A 24,850-nucleotide genomic window follows, 5' to 3' on the forward strand; every position below is an offset into this window, starting at 1 on the left:
TGGCATTCACGACAAAGGGTTCAATCTTTGTCTCATCAGACCAGAGAATTTTGTTTCTCATTGTCTGAGAGTCCTTCAGGTGGACTGCCATGTGCCTTTTACTAAGAAGTGGCTTCCGTCTGGCCACTCTACCATACAGGCCTGATTGGTGGATTGTTGCAGAGATAGTTGTCCTTCTGGAAGGTTCATCTCTGTCCACAAAGGAATGCTGGAGCTCTGACAGAGTGACCATCAGTTGGTCACCTCCATGACTAATGCCCTTCTCCCCTGATCACTCAGTTTAGACAGGCGGCCAGCTCTAGTAAGAGTCTTGGTGGATCAAAACATTTTCCATTTGTGGATGATGGCGGCCACTCTGCTTATTGGGACCTTCAAAGCATCAGAAATGTTTCTGTACCCTTCCCCAGATTTGTGCCTTGAGACAATCTTGTCTCAGAGGTCTACAAACAATTCCTTTGACTTTAAGCTTGGTTTGTCCTCTGACATGCACTGTGTGAACTGTGGGACCGTATATGTAGACAGGTGTGTGCCTTTTCAAATCATGTCCAGTCAACTGAATCTACCCCTGGTGGACTCCAATTAAGCTGTAGAAACATCTCAAGGATAATCAGTGGAAACAGGATGCACCTGAGCTCAATTTTGAGCTTCATGGCAAAGGCTGTGAATGCTTACGTACCTGTGAATTCTTGTTTTTTTTTTTTTTTTAATAAATTGGCAAAAATCGGGAAAAAACATTTTTCAATTTGTCATTATGGGGTATTGTGTGCAGAATTTGGTGGAACAAAGTGAATTTCATCCATTTTGTAATAAAGCTGTAACATAACAAAATGTGGAAAAAGTGAAGCGCTGTGAATACTTTCTGGATGCAATATATATATATATATATATATATATATATATATATATATATATATATATATATATATATATATATATATATATATATATATATATATATATACCCTTTACTGGCTCATTCTTCCAGAAGGCAAACAGGATATTGTAAAATCAGCAGGAAGAAGAGTTTGTGGTGTGATGAGACCAAAAATGAGCTCTTTGGACTTCAGAGTAAATCCAAAGATTGGACCTACTGAGAGGTTTTGGCAGGACATGAAAAAGGCTCTTCAGTAGTCAACCCTCACAGTTTGACAGAACTTGAGCAGCTTTGTAAAGATGAATGGCCAAAAATAGCACTGTGTAGCTTTGCAAAGGTGGCAGAGATCCGACCCACACATATCGTCTCGGCCATCATCACCTCTAAAGGCTCAAAAACTATGTTTAATACTGTTGATTCGTATATTGCTGGAATTTCCACCTTATTGTGGTGTTTTTGTTTCTTTTTGAGGTTAAAGAAAGGAATTTTAAAGATGGCTGAATGAAGACATCCAATTTTCTATTTATTTATTTTTGATATCATGCGTAAAGCATCAAAAAATGTGAAGGTCCAGGGAGGAAGAATACATTTAAGGCTCTGGATACTAGCTGATAATCACAATAATGATAGAGTGATGTCTTCTGACAGTTTGTTACAGGACACTGTGACTGCACCACAAGTAGAGAAAAAAAATTCACATCTGTTTTTTTTCAGATTAAAGTTATTAGATCACAAGTTGAAAAGCCGCCATGGTGTCAACATCAGGGCCCCAGCAGAATATTCGAGCTGTGTAACTTAATGATGAAGTCTGCACACAGCCTCCGCCCACAGTGCCTTGCCTGACAGCGAGAACAATGCAGTTGTGGCCAGCGTCTCCTCTAATACGTCTAATTCGGAGTATTGCGACCCTAAGTGATGGAGAGTGCAGAGAGAGCAGCTGACACTAACAATGTTAGCGGCAACAAGAATGCACTCTTTACCACTCTAACTCTCAGTGCCACGCTTACTTCACGAAGAAAACACAACCATCGGGGGTTTTCCCCGTCCAGTAAAGTGAGATCTATGACGAGAGGCGTTAAGTTGTTTACAGGCTGCTGCTCAGCCAGTAAGTGATCTCTCTTCTTCCCTGCTCGTTCAGCAGCACACTGCCAGCAACTCCAGTGGTTCTGAAAATGCACAGAGCTTCTCTGCAGCTGATAAAGGTGGAAAGATTACCAAAACGCCACATTCATCAAGAACATACTTTGACAAATTACACTTTTCGTGGAAATAAATGTGATCCTGTATAAATATGAGAAACTGTCCAAACAGACTTGCATGAGGATTGTGCTTTTCACTCATGTCTGTCTGAGACGTAGAGCAGCTGTTGGCTCTGTGGGGTCAGAGTTGGATGACTAATACGTATACTGGGATTGGCAGGTTTGTGCTTCCTGATAAGCGTCCGTGTCCTCCAACAAAACACTTCATCTGCATTGTCCCAGTCCACCCAGCTATAAATTGGCTGTGGAATTTTTGTAACTCTAGGAGTATAAGTTGCACCCTTCAAAAAAATGCCTCTTGAAGATGAAAAACATATATAAGTTACACCGGAGTAGAAGCTGTACCCAAACAAAGCAATCCACAGAAATGAGGCAGGTGGGACACCTTGGATTCCCCCACATAACTCAAGGATCTGCAGTGAACACTTTAATGATATTTTTACAAGATTAATTTTAGTGCTCTTCTGTTTTTCAAAAAAAAAGAAGAAAAAAAACATGATGTATTTTCTAAAAGAAGCTGCCGATTGCACCTGCTTCAGTGACAAAAATGACACAAATGTGCCTAATTTCACAAGAAGTCAAACCAGGTTGACCACATTCAACAAAAATATACATATATTTCTTGTCTAATTATGTATGAAGCTGATTGACACATAATTAACAGCAGGTGCTGTCATACTGGGACAAATTCTGAGTTTTTGAGGATGTGGGGTGCCCCAGGGTTTAGTCTTTGAGCCATTGCTGTTTCTTTAGTACATTAATGATATATGTTTGGTTTCCAAGTCCGCAGGTTGTATTTTGTTTGCTGATGACACGACTGTGTTTTGTAGTGGGGATCATTTGGGACAGCTCCTGGACACGATAGAGAGTAAATATGATATTTGGTATGATATGTATGATATTTGGTAATAAGTTCAGAAACTTAAGCAGAAATTTATTATTACATGATAACAAAATTGAAATTGTAACAGATTATAACATTTCTTGGTGTTTATATTGATAACAATTTAAGATGGAAAATGCATATTAACTATGTTAAATCTAAAATGTCAAAAGTCATTGCAATTCTGCATAAAGCACAAGATTTCCTCTCCCAACATTCTTTGACCATTTTGTATCATTCATTACTTGTTCCATATATGACATACTGTGTTGAGGTTTGGGGTAATACATATAGAACTAATATTATTGAAGTATTTCTGTTGCAAAAGAAAGCTATAAGAATTGTCATTAATAAGCCATATCATGAGCCAACAAGTCTGTTATTTGCTGGTTTTAAAATTTAAAAATTCTGGGACTTGGTTGATTATATCACAATACAAATGATGTATAAATACAAAATAAACTGTTGCTTCTACATGTCCAGAATCTGTTTAAAATGAAGGATTCCTGCTACAATTTGAGAGGGACATTATTTTTTGAGAAACTTGAGATCCAAACTACTGTAAAAAGTCATTGTATTTCCATTGAGGCTGTTAATATTTGGAATAATTGTCCTGATAATACAACCCCAATTCCAATGAAGTTGGGACGTTGTGAAAAATGTAAATAAAAACAGAATACAATGATTTGCAAATCCTCTTCAACCTATATTCAATTGAATACCCCACGAAGACAAGATATTTAATGTTTCATAGACTTTTTTGTTTTTGTGCAGATATTTGCTCATTTTGAAATGGATGCCTGCAACACATTTCAAAAAAGTTGGGACGGGGCAACAAAACACTGGAAAAGTTGATGAATGCTCAAAGAACACCTAATTGGAAACACGTGAGTGTCATGATTGGGCATAAAAGGAGCATCTCCAAAAGGCTCAACCATTCCGAGGCAAAAATGGGGCAAAGATCACCACTTTGTGAACAACTGCATGAAAAAATAGTCCAGCAATTTCAGAACAATGTTTCTCAATGTTCAATTGCAAGGAATTTAGGGATTCCATTATCTACAGTCCATAATATAATCAGAAGACTCAGAGAAACTGGAGAACTTTCTTCATGTAAGCGGCAAGGCTGAAAACCAACACTGAATGCCCGTGACCTTCAATCCCTCAGGCGCCACTCCATTAGAAACCGACATCATTGTGTAAAGGATCTTACCACGTGGGCTCAGGAATACTTCAGAAAACCACTGTCACTTAACACAGTTCGTCGCTACATCTACAAGTGCGAGTTAAACTCTACCATGCAAAGCGAAAGCCATACATCAATAACATCCAGAAATGCTGCCACTTTCTCTGGGCCTGAGCTCATTTGAAATGGACAGACACAAAGTGGAAAAGTGTGCTGTGGTCTGATGAGTCCATGTTTCAAATTGTTTTGGGAAATCACGGACATCGTGTCCTCTGGACAAAAGAGGAAAAAGACCATCCAGATTGTTACCAGTGCAAAGTTCAAAAGCCAGCATCTGAGATGGTATGGGGGTGTGTTAGTGTCCATGGTATGGACAACTTACACATCTGTGATGGCACCATCAATGCTGAAAGGTACATCCAGGTTTTGGAGCAACACATGCTGCCATCCAAGCAACGTCTTTTTCAGGGACGTCCCTGCTGATTTCAGCTTTTCTTCTGCCTTCACCCTTTCAGCCACGTGGGTTCACTGTACGTTATTCTTTTTATGAGTTTTCTTATTGTCTGTGTTGTTATTCTATGTGCTGAATAAATAAAATTCATTCATTCATTCATTGTTCACATTGGAAGGAGCAAAACAGGTTTTCTCTGCTAGCTTTGTAGCACTGGCTGTAAACAGTGGAATTTTCAGTCTGAGCAGGCAGTCCCTCAGTGTGAATCACGGAATGAGTCCCCCACATGGAGAAATAGCAAAATCCTGCAAAAGAAGCATTTTCAGCAACAAGTTCTAAGTTTTTTCACTCAGTCCATTGGCCTGGAACTACTGCATCCACAGGATATTATGAGAATCTGGTATTTCATGTAGGATTTTGGTGTAGTCTTAACAGGTGAACCTGAGGACTTACACTGAAGGTTGACTTTGAGAGAGACTTCCTTTATCCACAAACTATCTGATCGGATGCACTTGAGTTACAAGTGCCAATATTTTTTTGCTCCCCATAAATCAAAAGGTGCTTTTTCTATGTTGTTTGCCTCATCTAGATGTAAAATGTAGCAAATAAAAGCTGACATTCTATACGATCTCCTCATATTCATCTTTTGATCTCAAACTCAGATGACTTCAGTTTAAAGCAAAAACAAATAAATTGGCTTTGTCAGGTTTGTATGGTTTTGAAAAGTGAGAAATGATCATCAGTAGGGAAAAGTTTGGGAGTGTAGTAGGGAGTGTTTGCTGTTCAAAGAAGGTTGTCTTACCTCCTACATTATTCAGAGAGACTGTATGTGTCAGAACAGATGTGTTAAAGTATTTTGAATCAGTGATAAAGTAAGCATGACCATGATGTGTTAGTGGACAACAATGTCAGGATTGCTGTGTGAAAAACATTCCAAGGAACATAAAGGGACAAATTAATTGGAGTCTGACTGCAGCTGAAATGATGTATTGCTTGGAGATCGTGGGTTGACCTAAAAGCAGACAGCTCAGTTGGAGGAGATGGTGATGTAAAAACTGTGACAAAGAAACATGGAATCTAACACCTTCATAGGTGAAACTGAAAGCTAAAGGAGGCAAGGTGGTGATGCATCGTCACAGGTGGTGGAGATACCAGAAAACTGGAAGATGTTAAGACCACAGCTGATGTACTTGGCTGTACTGAAGGATCAATATGACTCACAAAGAGAATGAAAACAGAGTAAGCTGTACAAGCTGTAACCATACAACCATAACTACAGAAGACTAACTTTGGGCGTGCATGTGATACTGATGGTGTCCAGTCAACACAGGAGATCGGCCTTGCTTTTGAAGTGTAGCCCTTGGAATGTTACAGAACCTGTTGGATACACACCAAGATATTTTCTGTCTTTGAGAGTTTGACAGACTGTGTTCAATTCTACCTTGGGGGAAAACAAACTGAAAAACCAAAAGCATAAAAAGGATCTGACAATCATTAAATGGAGTTTCAGAGAGGAGGAAGGATTCAAACATACAAAAATGAGGAAAGGTCACGTTACCTGTAGCTGGGTGCACAGCTTGAGTGAGGTCAGTGGACTGTAATTCTATGGGGCCTTTCATCTGAAAACAGATGCTCAAAGTCTTTTGAAAAGATGCTGCACCTATTCATGCAAACTCACACACCAACATCAGTGCTTGCCTTTCAAGTCACTCAACTGCAGAGGAAGCAATGTGAGTTTTTTGGGATCTTCTTCAAGGACACATCAGTACATGGACTGGAGCTGCCAGGATTTGAACCAACAATCCTTCAGTTAATGGACAGCAGACATGGCCTACAACTTGGGGTAGAACATGTTGTCTTCCAAAGCTATTAGCCAAGGATACCCTACCTGGGAGTGAGAGACCCACAGTCCAAACGCATAATGGTGATGGCATTGTTCTTCTTGGCATTGATTGCAGTTGGTCTCAAAGGTCTGCACAGCCTTCTGGCAGACTAAGCACCACTCAAGCTGGTTAATGGTGAGTCACTCCAGGTTGAAGTGAGGGATGCTACACTTAGGTAGCCTTGAGGTGATCTTTGAAGCATTTTGACTGCCAACACTGGGGCGACTGACGGTGACTTCACAAATATATCAGTTTTGGGGCAGGCCATCCTCAGGCAATCGTCAGAATGTGACCTACCCAGTGAAGCTGCTATTGGATGGTGTGGGCCTCTATACTCATACAACTTACAGACTGGAGGATAGTCACATGACAAATCCAATCAGCCCTAGTAGAGGACTGCATTTTGTCCCATGGGACCCAATGCAAATCTTGCGGGAGCAGGTGGTTAGAACTTCACTACGAGTGGTAACAGGCGGCAAAAAGAAAAACACTGTGGGTTTAGAAGCGACAGGATGTCTCAGTCAACAAGGGAAAATTGTGCAAAAATATGCCGTGTCCACACACTACTTTCATCTTAAATAGAATGTCTTTAATTTAACAGGAGCAGTGCACAGAAAGAACACCAGAGAGCAGGTACACAGACACAGACCCAGCCAGAGGTACTGCTTGCCCATATATAGCATACATATATAAAACAGTCTATCAGAAATGAAACAAACAACCCCATGGACATGCAGATGGCTTTGTAGACTGAGACCTGGGTGGATATAGTCTGAGCATACTATATATACATATATATCTAACCTGGAAACAACTCAGAATCCAACAGTAGAGGTTCTCAGCACAAGAGCACAAATTGATGTTCTTCAGTCACAGATGCTGTTACATTGAAAGCCAAAATTTGTTTGGCAGGAAAGATCTGTGTATGCATGCAGGCAGGTGAATGCTTTGAAGTGAAACTTGATTTGTACGAGGAGGTCGGACAGAATGTTTTCTGTTTTCGTCTTCTTTTTTTTTGTCCATGGTTTAACACCATGGACAGTGATTGACACATTTCACAAAGCAGCCCACAGATGATTAGAGGCCACCTGTGCCACATGTGTGCTACATAAATGAAGTCCCCTGTAGGTTTAATGATGTCATTAATGCCTTCATTGTTGCATGCTTATTAAGTTCTTACTGCATCCTGATTCCACTATTTCCTCACCATATTTTTTTCAACATGTCCAACTTTCAACCATGTCCTTCACATTCATGGAGACCATACCACATCTTTATTGCTTTCTTCTGTGTTCCTACTACATTGCACTAGTTCTTATTGCATCCACAGATTTTTGCAGACATAGTGGAAACATGGCTGAGTGTGACAAAGTGTGACGTATTTGCTTTGCAGAGACCTGCACTTGGGATCATCAAGACGTAAAGGATGTGTCTGAGAAGAAGGACTAGGATAAACTGTGGCACACGATTACTGTAGTTTATCTGTTGTGAAAGTGCTTCTTTATAAAAAAAAAAAGTTTTCACACGCAGGTGCAGTGTGTTTTGTGTCGGTGCTCACATGGAGTTCCTTCAGTCGGAATGATTCCTGTCAGGCTGTGCCTTGGAGCATCGCGCTTCTTTCATTCGGACCAGAAACACTGATTCATAAGCCTCATCAGTAAGCAAGGCCTGGTGACTCAGCGGGAGGAAAAACACATTCTGCCCGTCACATTTGAAAGTCAATGAGCTCTGCTGTTCTTTGATACATTGCACTAGAAAAAAGAGAAATATAATGTACCGTCAGCCACATGAATCATTTTTATTTATTGTTATCACAGCTGAGTTTTTAATGAGTTGTTGACACTGATGATCCGCAACATCTGCTGGACCCTCGCTGTTTGTGATGGGATCAAACCAATTAGGCAGCGCCGTTTGCGAGCTGGAATGTGTTGATGTGTGAAACTCATCAGGCAGGAGTTTCATCTGCCAGCCGCCATCCCAATGGGTCATTTCTGCCTATATTTACCTGCATATTGATCTGTGCAGCTTTTGTACTGTCAAGGTTGTCTTTATAAAAGAACAAAAATTGTTGATGGATTAAAAACATGGTCCACAACAGCACAGTGTGAAGACTGATTCAGAGCACTTGAAGGTTTTAATTTGCATTTTTTAAATTTCCTTCTGGCAGTGTTCTGAGGGTCATCCATGTCCTCTTGGCCCCCTGCTTGCATTGCTTGATTAGTTTGTGTTAAAGTACAAAAAAGGCAGATTTTTTTATGAATTAAATTGGCAATGAGTCATGTCACAACTATGAACAGTTTCTCTACTCAAGGAATATGAGTTTTCTTTGATAAATAACTTTTTTTTACCCTTAAAGAAAGTACTACATTTGTCAACTTGTGCTACTGCTGACTTGAAGGTTATGTTTTTGTCTGTGTCTTCGTTGGTTGCATTTTTTTTTTAGCAGAATTAATAAAATACTAATGAACACATTTTAAAAGGTCTGTGTCGACGCCACAACAAACAGGTGCAGCTAAGATCTTTTAAGCTAAATGGTGCGAATGGAATTGCACTTGGTCAAGGCTTGTGTGTCCCTTACCAAAAAGTAGTACATGCAAGTATGTTTCAAGTATACTTCCAGTTTACTTTTTATATACGAGGGCTGTCAATAAAGTATAGGTCCTTTTTATTTTTTTCAAAAACTATATGGATTTCATTCATATGTTTTTACGTCAGACATGCTTGAACCCTTGTGCGCATGCGTGAGTTTTTCCACGCCTGTCGGTGACGTCATTCGCCTGTGAGCACTCCTTGTGGGAGGAGTCGTCCAGCCCCTCGTCGGAATTCCTTTGTCTGAGAAGTTGCTGAGAGACTGGCGCTTTGTTTGATCAAAATTTTTTCTAAACCTGTGAGACACATCGAAGTGGACACGGTTCGAAAAATTAAGCTGGTTTTCAGTGAAAATTTTAACGGCTGATGAGAGATTTTGAGGTGATACTGTCGCTTTAAGGACTTCCCACGGTGCGAGACGTCGCGCAGTGCTCTTAGGCGCCGTCGTCAGCCTGTTTCAAGCTGAAAACCTCCACATTTCAGGCTCTATTGATCCAGGACGTTGTGAGAGAACAGAGAAGTTTCAGAAGAAGTCGGTTTCAGCATTTTATCCGGATATTCCACTGTTAAAGGAGATTTTTTTAATGAAAGACGTGCGGACGGGTCCGCGCGTCGGGGCGCAGCCGACGCGGTGCGGCAGCACAGGAAAAACACCTCCGTGTTGATAACCATTTGTAAAATCCAGGCGGCTTTTGATGGCTTTCAGTGGAGTGAGTATATGAGAAATTGTTTAACAGCTGGACATGTTCCAACTTGTCCTTAAGGCTTCCAACAGAGGTGTTTTTCCTGTGGCGGAGCGTCGCGGTGGCTGCGAGCCGACGCTGCAATCCGTCCACACGTCTTTCATTAAAAAAATCTCCTTTAACAGTGGAATATCCAGATAAAATGCTGAAACCGACTTCTTCTGAAACTTCTCTGTTCTCTCACGACGTCCTGGATCAATAGAGCCTGAAATGTGGAGGTTTTCAGCTTGAAACAGGCTGACGATGGCGCCTGAGAGCGCTGCACGACGTCTCGCTCCGTGGGAAGTCCTTAAAGTGACAGTATCACCTCAAAATCTCTCATCAGCCGTTAAAATTTTCACTGAAAACCAGCTTAATTTTTCGAACCGTGTCCACTTCGATGTGTCTCACAGGTTTAGAAAAAATTTTGATCAAACAAAGCACCAGTCTCTCAGCAACTTCTCAGACAAAGGAATTCCAACGAGGGGCTGGACGACTCCTCCCACAAGGAGTGCTCACAGGCGAATGACGTCACCGACAGGCGTGGAAAAACTCACGCATGCGCACGAGGGTTCAAGCATGTCTGACGTAAAAACATATGAATGAAATCCATATAGTTTTTGAAAAAATAAAAAGGACCTATACTTTATTGACAGACCTCGTACTTATCAGTACTATTTTTTGGTAAGGGGTGACATGGAAATCACAAACTAATAGTGGAGTAGGTAATATCAATTTTAGATCAAAATTGTGAAAATGCTGGTACAAACACCAAATTTGGCATGATGATTCCCAAGGTAGTACTTAAGAATGCTGGTCATTTTGCCACTTCAGAATTTAAGATGGCAGCTATTTTGGTAAATGCTAAATGGACTGCATTTATATAGCGCTTTTCCATCTGCATCAGATGCTCAAAGCACTTTACAATAATGCCTCACATTCACCACAATGTCAGGGTGCTGCCATACAAGGCGCTCACTACACACCGGGAGCAACTTGGGGATTAAGGACCTTGCCCAAGGGCCCTTCATGATTTTCCAGTCAGGCTGGGATTTGAACCAAGAATCTTCTGGTCTCAAACTCAACACTTAACTACTAGACCATCACCTCCCTCCACCAAAATGGCCTTCTGAAAAATTTATTTTTGCATCAAAATGCTTGACTCTAAAATCATTTTTTTTCTCACAAAATGTTGTTACTTATGTGATGTGTGATCTTGCTGTCAGATCTAGGTTTTCAGACATGCTGGATTTAATTTTTCATGTTCCAACATTGAATTAACACTCTTCATGGTATAAATTGTAATTTGTTCAGGTTGCCTGCAGATATTAAAAATTGCAACACAATATATTCAACATTTAACACCTTTTTATGAGTCTACATGCAGTTGTTTGCTTTAAGAGATGAACACTCACACTCTCACAAGCGCCACTAGCTTAGCTTATTTATGACAAGCTAAAACTGGACGCTCTCATTATGGCTGAACAACTTTCCACAGTTTCTGGGGATTCTGTGTTAGTACGCGCCCACGGCCAGTGTGCTTGATGAATTCCTGCGCAAAAAGTAGTTCCCAGATAATTGTGATATATTCCTGTGAGATCATGAGTATATCTCATTTAAATTAATTCTAAAATTTACCAGTAATAACATTATAAAGAGAACTGAATTTTTAAGAGTGGCCATAATAAATATTTAAGAAATTTAAAAGTTTATGAGCGTTGTAAACATTGACATGATGGAGTTTGATGCGGAAGAGTTCAGAAAAATACGATTGGAATGGTTTGATTACCATTTACAGTTGGCGATGGAAGACTTGGGTGTTAACTTCATGTTAAAGTCAGAAGAAGAAGCTGCACTGAAAGAGATCTTTCTGGGAAGACACATTCTGTACGTTGTTGCTCCAATGAGAGTGGCATGCTGAGCAGTTTCACGAAAGTAGCCCGACGAGCTCAATCTGTGGGTGCGAGCTATCCCACAATGCTAAAATAGCAGAGATATCGGTCCAATGAGAGCGGCACTCCGCTTAGTCCAATTAAGGGTCATGGGGGGGCTTTAGCCTATCCCAGCAGTCACAGAGTATGAGGTGGGGTACACCCTAAACAGGACACCAGTCTGCTGCAGCAAAATAAAACCATAAATATCATAAATACAAAAATAGAATACAACTAAATGGAATTTGACATCAAAATTTGAAATCGATCATACAGGAGCATTTATATGCAAAAAATGGATTTTTGATAGCTTATTTTGAATGCCATCTTGGAAAATGGCAACCATCTTGAATTTTCAAGTAGCCAATCAGCCAGAGATGCTGAATAATATCATGATAATATCACTATGCCAGATTTAGTGCTTGTACCACCAAATGCCTGATTTTTTTCCATTTCCTGCTCCACTAAAGGACAATAAATAAAATGAAAGCTGCACTGCTTGCTGGAGTTTAGTACAGCTGTCATTGGGTAGCTATGTGCAATGCATGATGGGACAAGTTCAGTGGCAATGTTGTTGATGTGAAAAAAGTGTAAAAAATGCATGCACGTAACAACAAATTTTGTGATGAAATGAATTGCATGGGTATGGTAAATGGACTGCATTTATTTAGAGCTTTTCCATCTGCATCAGACGCTCATTCACCCCGATGTGAGGGTGCTGCCATACAAGGTGCTCATACACACAGGGTGCAACTAGGGGATCAAGGACCTTGCCCAAGGGCCCTTAGTGATTTTTTGGTCAGGGTGGGATTTGAACTGAGGATCCTCTGGTCCCAAACCCAACACTTAACCACTAGATCATCACCTTCCCTGTCTGAGTATTCAGGCAACCATAAATACAACCCCTGGCAAAAATTATGGAATCACCGGCCTCAGAGGATGTTCATTCAGTTGTTTAATTTTATAGAAAAAAAGCAGATCACAGACATGACACAAAACTAAAGTCATTTCAAATGGCAACTTTCTGGCTTTAAGAAACACAAAAAAAAGATTGTGGCAGTCAGTAACGGTTACTTTTTTAGACCAAGCAGAGGAAGAAAATATGGAATCACTCAATTCTGAGGAAAAAATTATGGAATCACCCTGTAAATTTTCATCCCCCAAATTAACACCTGCATCAAATCAGATCTGCTCATTGACATTGACCCTATGTGTCTTTTTGCAAGGAATGTTTTTGCAGTTTTTGCTCTATGGCAAGATGCATTATCATCTTGAAAAATGATTTCATCATCCCCAAACATCCTTTTAATTGTCCAAAATATCAACATAAACTTGTGCATTTATTGATGATGTAATGACAGCCATCTCCCCAGTGCCTTTACCTGACATGCAGCCCCATATCATCAATGACTGTGGAAATTTACATGTTCTCTTCAGGCAGTCATCTTTATAAATCTAATTGGAAAGGCACCAAACAAAAGTTCCAGCATCATCACCTTGCCCAATGCAGATTCGAGATTCATCACTGAATATGACTTTCATCCAGTCATCCACAGTCCACAATTGCTTTTCCTTAGCCCATTGTAACCTTGTTTTTTTTCTGTTTAGGTGTTAATGATGCCTTTCGTTTAGCTTTTCTGTATGTAAATCCCATTTCCTTTAGGCGGTTTCTTACAGTTCGGTCACAGACGTTGACTCCAGTTTCCTCCCATTCGTTCCTCATTTGTTTTGTTGTACATTTTTCGATTTTTGAGACATATTGCTTTAAGTTTTCTGTCTTGACGCTTTGTCTTCCTTGGTCTACCAGTATGTTTGCCTTTAACAACCTTCCCATGTTGTTTGTATTTGGTCCAGAGTTTAGACACAGCTGACTGTGAACAACCAACATGTTTTGCAATATTGCGTGATGATTTACTCTCTTTTAAGAGTTTGATAATCCTCTCCTTTGTTTCAATTGACATCTCTCGTGTTGGAGCCATGATTCATGTCAGTCCACTTGGTGCAACAGCTCTCCAAGGTGTGTTCACTCCTTTTTAGATGCAGACTAACGAGCAGATCTGATATGATGCAGGTGTTAGTTTCGGGGATGAAAATTTACAGGGTGATTCCATAATTTTTTCCTCAGAATTGAGTGATTCCATTTTTTTTCCTCTGCTTGGTCTAAAAAAGTAACCGTTACTGACTGCCACAATCTTTTTTTCTTGATTTCTTATAGTGTTTCTTAAAGCCAGAAAGTTGCCATTTGAAATGACTTTAGTTTTGTCTCATGTCTGTGATCTGCTTTTTTTCTACAAAATTAAACAACTGAATGAACATCCTCCAAGGCCAGTGATTCCATAATTTTTGCCAGGGGTTGTATATCAGCATCTGCAAAGCAGTTGTCACAGCAAACTTAAAAGTTAGCTTTGATAATCGTAAATCCCCTAACAGAAAAGTTTCTTCAAACTTGGTCGGAATATTACTTGGATAGATATCTATTGTCGAGGTGATGACCATATTTTCCAGAGTATAAATCATGGGGGATTTTTTTCTTTTTTCTTTACTAGTTTGGGAGGCCCTGCAACTATACCCCTGACTTATATACTGAAAAATTACAAGTTTCTTATTTATTATATTAATAAATAAGAAAGAAAACTTTTCCAGGAATCAAAGCACTGAACTAAATCAACTCAAATAATAAAGTAATAAATTCCTATTATAATAAGTACACAACAACAATGTACAGAAATTCTAATTAAAGCACTCATATTACAGAAAAAGGGTGTGATTTATACTCCAGAAAATACAATAGATTTTGTAGTCATGTGGTCAAGGAAAGCATATTCTGAAAAACACAATTTTGTACATCTCAACAAATGGCAAGCCTACATGGATGACGTAAAGCACATATTCATATGTGAAAATATTTGTAAATGATTGATATGAATGACCTCATAATGAAGTCATGCATCATCAAAATAACGTTACAGACATACAGTATATACATTTACTTGTATATTTTTATTATGGCATTCAGGATATGCATCTGAAGCCTTTCATATTTTTTTTTGATGTTGTCACATCTTCAGGTTTCTGCAAAAACAGAGTTACTTTTGGAGGGGAATGTGTGGGAGTCACACTTCAACACGTGATCATCTTCAACAGTTTTTTTTTTTTTTTTTTTTTTACCTTTTCTAAGCTTCAACAGACTGTTAACAAAAGTAAAATATCTTCCATGCTGTACATCCAATAAAAAACATGTTGATGCAAATCTTTTCATATGCAATTACATGTAAAATACCCAAAGTTAGATGACTTTTACCCACTAAAAGCACCACCGTCATCCTCTCAGCTTAATTTCCTCTTCCCTCTGCATGCACTTTCACTCTCCTCACCTTTCAACAACACCTCCTTTCATTAATTCTGTCTTCCTTCTGTACCAACAACTCAAATTACTGATATTTCTGCACCTTTTAATAACCCTAACAGATTTTTCAAAGTGTGCAGGCAATCAGAGCAGCATGGGAGTTGTGTAACCACATCCAGCAGCTTCACATCACTGCACCCCTGCCTCTTCATCGGGGAAAGTGTCACTTTTGATATCTCCCACTGGTCATTGTCGAGGAGGGGGAGTCTAACCCGACTAATGAAGTAAAAAAGGAAAAGCTGTAGGAGGAAAATGGTCTCTGGTGTGTGTCCTCAACAAGCCCCATTCCCGCTCAGCGTTTAAGCTTTTTGGTTTTGTTTTTACACAGTCGGTCATTGCATTATCCCTCTCCATTGTGCTCTTCCATTCACTGATTGCTTTTAAAACATCAGTTAGCTTTTAAGTCTTATCTCTGAGCATGTTAGGTAGTGCTTTCCACAGAAAATGGATTAATAATGCTGGTAAATGGTATCCACTTAGGGTTGAATAAAATGTGTCCAAATATTTAATAAATCTGTTGTTGCAATTACAGTTGTGCTTATATGTTTACATACACTTGTATAATTTGTGAAATACTGGTCAGTTTTTGAAAATAATTGATCATGCAGAATCCCTTTCATTCATTTAAGGAAAGTGGTGAGGTGAAGCCATTTATTATCACATAAGTGTGTGCCCTTTTTAAATAGTGATAATTGAAGTCACCCAAATAGCCATGAGTGGAAGTGTATATAGCCTTTAATGTATGGCCCAATAAGTTGGCACACCTACATCGGTGTAATTTGTTAGGACGGCTGTGACATGTTTGATTGTAATTAGTGCTTTTGTATGCCATATTTTCCAGAGTATGTCACATTTTCTTATTAGGTTCGGAAGTCCTGCGACTCATGTGTGACTTATATAGGTCACACATGAGTATGTGTGACCTATATACTGAAAAGATCACGTTTGTTATTCATAATAATATTTATAGTAAGTATTTATACGACTTTCATAGGAATCAACACACTAAACAAAATCAACTCTACTAATAACAGCATAAAAGCCAATAATAAGAAGTATACTACAGTATTGCACAAAAGTCCCAAATTCATGAGATGACTATACAGAAGAAAGGTGTGACTACTCCGGTATGACTTATATGTAAGTTTTTCCTCTTCAAGAGGCAGTTTTTTTTTAAACAGGTGCAACGTATACTCCAGAAAATACAGTAAGTAGTCAGTGAGTTTCATAACCTTTGTGAGACCTCTGCACAGCGAGTTTGCTGGCTACTGAGACATGGACAAAGCAAAAGAACTGTCAAAATACCTTCAAGAAAAGATAAGAGATAAGAAAGATAAGAAAAAGAGTTGAACTGTGTAAAGGATATACCACATTTTTCAGACTGCAAGACACACGAGCGTATAAATCACACTTATTCTGTATTATCAGCTCTTTAATTTGGGATTTTTGTGCATTTTTGTAGTATAATTTTTATCTTTGGCATTTATTTTTTATTATTAGAGTTTATTTTGGTTTATGGTTTGATTCTTGGGAAAGTCCTATATAAATAGTCATTATTGTTGTTTCTGTGAAGACTCTCAGTTGTCCAGGTGGTTTACACAGTACAGAAGCATGAATCTTCGACTGGACTGGGTTGCTGGATGCGAGCAAGCAACTCTGTCCAGTCGAAGATTCAAGCTTCTCTACTATTATTGTTGTTCTTAGATACAACAAATATGTGATATTTCAGTATTTAAGTCGCACCAGAGTACAAGTCAAGGTCCTCTAAATCTTGTAAAAAATGTGACCTATTCTCTGGAAAATACAGTAAACAGATACCCAAAGATTTGAAAATGCCAGCTAGTAGTGTTCAAAGTCAAGTACATAATTAGTGGTTCTGCCACAAGGTGGGCCAAAAACAAATTTTAACCTTAATTGGAAAACTGATCAGGATACAAAGACAAACCCACAAACTACTTCAGCTGAAATACAGGCCATACTGCAAGAAAGTGCTGTGGCTATTCCAAGATCCACAGTAAGGAGTCACTTGAGCAAGAACGGGCTGCGTGGTCAGGTTGCACCAATACCACAAAACGGCATGCTTATGATATGCCAACTAGTACTGAGCCTCAGAATTTTTGAAACAAAGTCATTTGGAGTGATGACACCAAAATTGAACTTCGTTGACTCCACCATAAATGCTTTCTTTGACGATGAGTCGACAAGGTCCATGATGGAAAGGGCACCGTCTTGACTGTGACGCATGGAGGTAGATCTCTGATTACTTGGAGATGGATCTCTGATTATTTTGGGAGAGGGGGAGATTACAAAGGCACATGCAGTTTAATCAAAATTTTTGATTTTTCTGCATGATAATGATCTGAAGGACAGGGCCAAGTCAACCCTTCTGTGGCTACAGCAAAAAAAACGTGATGGTTTTGGAGTGGCCATCGTACTGTCCTGTCTTCCGTATCATGATCCAGTTTGGGAAGATCTCAGATGTGCAGTTCATGCAAAACAATGCAAGAATTTTGTAAATTCTTACAGGGTATGTAAGCATATGAGCACAACTGTATTATTATTATTATTATTATTATTAGATGCATTTTCTTATTCAACCTACAAAAAGGAACAGTCATAAATACAAGTAGCCATACATAAAAGCAGCCCAGATGAGTACTACTCCAGGATTAACTTTAGGTGACAGATCAACATCAGTTGCGGTTATTTTGAGCCTTGTTGATTTATCATGCTTTGTTGGAATCTATTTCAGGCAGGTGGGGTTCCAAAATCACTTCTCTGTTTGAAGATTGATAGTGTTTAAGTACATCTTGAGGAAAACATTGATGAATTACCATGTGCAATGCAGCTCTTCGTGTAGTAATGATGCAGGCAACTAAACCAACAAGGCAAAAACAAAATAATTCACCCATCTGGTTCACTGATTTCTATTTTTGTAAGTTTTTTTTTTTTTAAGTTAGTGTTCACTGATGTCAGTTGAGATGCCAGAGATTTCAGCCAAGGAACCCTATGTACTTATTAATTGCTGTGGAAAACACTGAACGAAACGTATAATATGTACAGTACAACACAAGGACAAATTAGTCATTCATCCTGTTGCTCACATGATTATGAGCATTGTCTGTGTCACAGTGAGCAAACATGCGACTCAAAAGGCTTCAGCTCTGTTGCTGACAGGTGGGTTTGTCGTATTTGTGTGCACTACAGAGGTTTGATCTCATGTCCACCTGGTGTCATGCAGACAGCCAATGGCCAAATAGCGCCACCATCATTTCATGTATGTCCATGTCCTTTATTTGGTTTCTCACCTCGTGTGTGTCGTGTATTTGTTTTCTCATCCAGATGCTCCCACCACTACCCCTATACCCACCACAGCCACCACCACAACCACCACCACCATAATCACTACCATGCCCTTCCCTGAAGCCAGTCCAGGTACAGTATTACCCTCACTTGACCTTTGTGGGCTTTTTTGTGTGGTGTGTGACATTAAACCCAGTCCAGTCTTGACTCACCCCACATACCACTGGTGTCATTCCAGATACAGTAGATGAATTCTAGTTTGACAGATTGCTGTTTTTACCATTTGGAAACATTACAGATAGACAATTCCAGTTCGTTTAAAAATATGTGGATCAACCATTTCTAACAATGTATAATTAGACATTTTTGAGAAACTTGTCAAATATATTTATAATATGTAATATATTGATTATTTTTTGAAAATTTGACATTTTGTTGAAAATACACAATGCTTCTGTATTTAGCTTTAGATAAGATAAGATCTTCTGTTATTTGTCCCCACATGGGGAAATTTCAAAGTGTCACAGCGCCAGTAATATTTGAATTGTGCAACAGTGGGCAGAGTAAAGTGTGCAAACACATATACCAAGACATGGCACATCAAGAGAATGAAAAATAGAGAAATGCTATGTAAAGTACAAATGGGACACAAATGCAGTATATGCAGTGCGTAGTAAAAGTCCAGTCTGAATACAGTAAAACAGATTTAACAAAAATATTGTGCAGTATGATGACCTGGGATATACATAAATACATATATACACTTACTAGGAGGATTGCAGATTGTACCGTCTTAGGGTTTAGGCATAGTGTTAAGGTTTATTAATAGGGTTAGGGTTAATTTGGTCTCTTTATTGCTAAATTGATCTGTTTGAAATTTGTCTATCTGGAATGAAACCATATCACCATCTTCATTTGTTTCTTTTGTTTTGTTTTGTTTGTTTGTTTTGTTTTTTTTTGTTTGTTTGTTTGTTTGTTTGTTTTTTGTTGTTTATTGATCACATTTCAAAAGGATTGGCCACTGAACAATATGCAAACATGACTAAAAAATTAGGTTATCAATACATACTGAATCACTCAACATTAATATGTCAATCAATCAATCAGTTTTATTTATATAGCGCCAAATCACAACAAACAGTTGCCCCAAGGCGCTTGATATGTGTGATATCTTACAAAATATTGACCTGTTGTTGTTGTGTTGTATACCGTTATACTTGAACACTGGTCAACACACGGACAGACTAATAAATGAGTAGCAGGTAAGTGTTTCAAGTCAGGTCTTGGAGCATGCACTGGTGCAATCAAGGCAGCTATTGATACCACAAAGATCACAGCATTGTCTGAAAAATAAAGGTCATTAAAATTTTCCTCACTAACAAAAGCACCTAAGCTGCTGATTTCCACAACCAACCAACCCAACACCCATCCATCCCAAGCATTGACCAGTTCTCACTGGGAAGACATGAGAGACTCTGTCCTGAATCCACACAGCACTCACAATACTTGGATATAAGTCAACTATGATGTTTAGCAACTTGTCGGGGTTCCAACAAATTTTCTGGAAGTTCTAGAGGTCAACTCAGTTGTCTGTGACACACGCTTTGTGAATGAAAATCAACATAGGCTGCATAGAACCATGACTTATATTGATGCTTATGTTCAGGCGGTACTACCGCAGGGGTGGTATCCAAGTGGTTGAGTGCATTTGTTTCCAATGCGGAAGGTTCCCAGTTCAAGACCACCCTGCCTGTTCTCCATGTAATGTGGAGTTGTGTCAGGCAGGGCATCCAGCATGAAACTTGTACCAAATCAACAAGCAAATTCACCTCAGATCTGCTGTGGTGACCCCGAGTGAAACAAGGGAGAAGGGGGCTTACTTTTCTGTTCAGATAGTAAAAGGAAATTGTTGACTTCTTGTGGGTTCAACCAGTTTGCTTCATTTGCTAAGTGGCAACTAAATCTGAATCTTGTAAAGAATTATTCTGTCAAAAACATTTCCTGACACAATTTTTCTGAAGATAATTAACTGTCCCATCCACCCTGAGGACATTTGTTAACTTGATGTTCATGCAAGTGCAGAACTAATCGACTAAACAGAAGCTGAAGCTACAGTACAGGTAATTAATTGTACAAGAGCGCTAAGGCTGACATAAAATGCATGAGAGTGAGCCACAAGAATCCACACAATGATGCACTAATCTGAATTTCTTTCTGCTGCTCTCCGCTCTTGTCCTGTATTGTTTGAGTTAAACTTTTAGATTCACTGTGGGGAAAAAAAAAATCATTGTGAAGGCGTAATAAAATTCTGCCTGATTACACAGCATGAGTATGTATTACATACTTTATCTTTGGAGCTTTTAGAAAATATAAGCGGTCTTTAAAGTGGGCTTTGTCGAATGAAATGTTAAATAAGATGGAGCAAAGCTGGTGTAAAAATCAAGCACACCCACTCATGAAATCAAACAGCATTGGACAGAACAGTAAAGTGCTCCATCAAATAACTTCAAAAAGCAGATTTCTCATCACTGTTTGATAGTTTGGCGCCTTTCAGGTGTCATATTTTGTTGTGGTGCTTGAACAGCACTGTGCAAAAGTTTGAGGTGCATTCCCATTTGCTCAAAAAAAAAAAAAAACTGCCAACCGTCATTTTTAATAAATATATAAAATATTACTCACTTTTCACTTTCAAAAACCAAGTTCTTTTATGTGGTCACCAAATAAGTTCATTGTCCTTTGTTTCTCCATATGTCTCTTTTACCATAGTCTTCAGTACGTAACTTTTATAGAAGAATCAACTTACTCACTGATCATCTTAAAACCTACTGTGCCAAGCACAGCATTCATCTGTGAACTTGTTATTGCATGTGGCAATTTTTTTTTTTAAAGCATCCACTGTAGTTTCCTAACTGATGCTTTTGATGTGCAACCAGGCAGAAACCTCAGGCTGTCGAAAATGAAGCACAACAGGAAGATGAACAAGTAGCAGTTGCTTGAATTACCACTTGAGGCTAGCACCAAAAAGGAGCAGTTTCCCATAGAAGCCTACATTAAAATGTCCAACTTTAATAATAGCAGGAATACATGTTTACAGCCTGGTTTTAAAAAAGTAGTATTGATCTCTATAGGTAGTTTCTATGACAACTGTACATGGGGTGATTTTTTTTTTTCCTAACGCATTTCTTTAACATGTTTCAAGCCATAACGTTGTGCATAATTAGGGGTGTAATCATTTTGAGTGACCGCTCTGAGCAGAGTCGGCGCTCTGGTCACTCCTACCTGTTTGGAGGACTGTCTCTGTTATTTCTGAGCACTTTATTACAAATATATGTAATAACTAGCTAGGAAATTTGAATCTGCCTGGTTATACCCACAGCCTCAGAATGTTGTTGTTTTGCTGAGTGTGTGGGGCTGTGCTGTGCTGAGTGTGCTGTAGAAAGGGATTAAATAAACAGAGATGGCCAACACATATACAGGGCTGGAAATTTGAATCTGCCTGGTCATACTTACAGCCGGCTATTTGGGGGATAATTTTCAGTTCAACATTTAAAAAAATGGTACCTGTTTGTTTCCCATGTCATGAGGATTCAGAATATATATCGTTTTTAGTGCTACATATTATAGTTTGGGAGTTTATCCCGGACAGATAGAAAGACAGACAGAAGTGGCAGCATGAAGAGCACATGGTACAACACTGTATGGTCTTAAATAAATGGCTATTTTGGGATAATTTTCAATTCAACTTAAAAAAAATGGTACCAGTTTGTTCCCCATGTCATGAGGATTCAGAATATATATAGTTTTTAGGGCTACATATTATAGTTTGGGAGTTTATCCCGGACAGACCCCACCCAGTGCTAAAAAATATCTTTTAATAAACACCTGAACCAAGATTAGCTTGTCAGCTTATCTTGTTTGGTAACTCTTGAGATGGGGGCTTGATTTGTCCTGCCAAGATCATGCAAGGTCTCACCCATGCTTCACCTGTTTATCCATTTATGGTTTGGCTTTAGCGTAGGCAGAGTGAGTCCTGCCAAAATGGCAACACCCAGAGCAGTAATTTATCACCTTCAGAATGGCTCTTCTGAATCTTTGTATACAGTGCATCCAGAAAGTATTCACAGCCATTTTTTCCTCTAAAAATTCGACTCTCAACACCCCAACATGATTTTTTTTTTATGCCAAATTAATTAAAAATAAAAACCCCACATGTACATACGTATTCACACCTTTTGCTCAATACTTTGTTGACATACCTTTGGCAGCAATTACAGCCTCAAGTCTTCTTGAATATGATGCCACAAGCTTGGTGCACCTACATGGGCAGTTTTGCCCATCCCTCTTTTCAGCACCTCTCAAGCTCCATCAGGTTGGATGGGGAGTGTCGGTGCACAGCCATTTTCAGATCTCTCCAGAGAAGTTCAGTTGGATTCAGGTCTGGGCTCTGGCTGGGTCACTCAAGGACATTCACAGAGTTGTCCTGAAGCCACTCCTTTGATATCTTTGACTGTGTGCTTGGAGTGATTGTCCTGCTGAAAGATGAACCGTCGGCCCAGTCTGAGGTTAAGAGCGCCCTGGAGCAGGTTTTCATCCAGGATGTCTTTGTACATTTTTGCATTCATCTTTCCCTCAATCCTGACTAGTCTCCCAGTTCCTGCAGCTGAAAAACGTCCCCACAGCATGATGCTGCCACCACGATGCTTCACTGTAGGGATGGTGTCTGGTTTCCTCCAAACATGACGCCTGGCATTCACACCAAAGAGTTCAATGTTTGTGTCATCACACCAGAGAATTTTGTTTCTCATGGTCTGAGAGTCTGTCATGTGACTTTTGGCAAACTCCAGATGGGCTGCCATGTGCCTTTTATCTCTGAAAGAGTGACCATTGGGTTCTTGGTCACCTCCCTGACTAAGGCCCTTCTCCCCCAATTTCTCAGTTTAGACAGGTGGCCTAGAGAGTCCTGGTGGATCCAGACTTCTTCCATTTACAGATGATGGAGGCCACTGTGCTCATTGGGACCTTCAAAGCAGTAGAAATGTTTCTATACCCGTTCCCAGATTTGTACCTGGAGACAATCCTGTGTCAGAGGTCTACAGACAATTCCTTCATGCTTGGTTTGTGATCTGACATGCAGTGTCAACTGTGAGACCTTATATGTAAACAGGTGTGTGTATTTCCAAATCATGTCCAATCAACTGGGAACAGGATGCACCTGAGCTCAGTTTTGAGCTTCATCATCATCATTTTGGCAAATGTGAATACGTACGTACATGTGATTTCGTAGTGTTTTTTATTATTAGTATTTATTTTTAATAAATTTGCAAAAATCTGAAAAGCTTTTTTCACATTGTTACTATGGGGTATTATGTGTAGAATTTTGAAGAAAAAATAAATTTCATCTATTTTGGAATAAGGCTGTAACATAAAATGTGGGAAAAAGTGAAGCGCTGTGAATACTATCCGGATGCCTGTGGCTTTGTCCAGTATGTAGCTATGAAGAGGATGAAGACCGGAAAGGCATTTGGTCCAGTCTATGTGTGCTACAGAACTCAAAAAGCACTTCTGTTCCCTGAGTGTTGCCTTAAGGCAGAGGTTCTTCACAAGGTTGGTGTTGTTGAAGAGTGGTACTGTGTTTGCTTGGGAAGAATGCCTTACAGAATGAATTTAGGGAACACAAAGTCCCAGAGAATAAATGCTATGTGCCATAAACTTGCATATGTGCAACAACTGTGTCTACTGATTTTGGCTATTTGTGAACACCTATATGGTAGCTGTTCTATTATGGAGGAGAATCTACACTGTGTACTTGCGTGTCAGCATGACTGGACCTCTGACACCTAACATCTGCCATATTGATGAATTTTTTTTAAAAAAATGCTCGTGTTCATTGACACAATTTGGCATTGCATACAGTTTTTTTTATTTGTCTTTTATAATCATTGTCAAAGCAACAAATGATTTTTTTTAACAAGCGAAGCTCAGTGCAGTTGATGTTAAAGTACACAGATCAGGTCAAACTACAACAGCAACACCCAAGCACACCCTTTTTATTCTTAAATTAGTTTAAGGACAATGAGAGTTAAAGTACGAGGTCTGTCAATAAAGTAACGGTCCTTTTTATTTTTTTCAAAAACTATATGGATTTCATTCATATGCTTTTACGTCAGACATGTTTGAACCCTTGTGCGCATCCGTGAGTTTTTCCACGCCTGTCAGTGACATCATTCGCCTGTGAGCATGTCTTGTGGAAGGAGTGGCCCCGCCCCCTCGTCGGATTCTCATTGTCTGGAAATGGCGGAATGATTTGGACTTTTTTTCCATCAGAATTTTTTCAGAAGCTGTTAGAGACTGGCACCTGGAAAC

At 39.3% G+C, this 24,850-nt stretch overlaps 1 protein-coding gene across 6 annotated transcripts in view; it reads left to right on the forward strand.

The window, feature by feature from the left end:
- Positions 1-24,850, forward strand: part of cadm1a (cell adhesion molecule 1a) — a 1,471,967-nt gene that overhangs the window by 1,351,821 nt on the left and 95,296 nt on the right. For 4 of the 6 annotated variants that reach the window (XM_034177827.1, XM_034177825.1, XM_034177829.1 and 1 more), the window contains one exon: positions 18,527-18,619. The exons of the other annotated variants lie outside the window; for them this stretch is intronic. In XM_034177827.1, the coding sequence (XP_034033718.1) occupies positions 18,527-18,619 (93 nt within the window). The remainder of the gene's footprint in view (positions 1-18,526; positions 18,620-24,850) is intronic. 6 annotated transcript variants of the gene reach the window in all.

The sequence above is a fragment of the Thalassophryne amazonica genome, chromosome 9, assembly GCF_902500255.1.
Source record: "Thalassophryne amazonica chromosome 9, fThaAma1.1, whole genome shotgun sequence".
NCBI lineage: Eukaryota > Metazoa > Chordata > Actinopteri > Batrachoidiformes > Batrachoididae > Thalassophryne > Thalassophryne amazonica.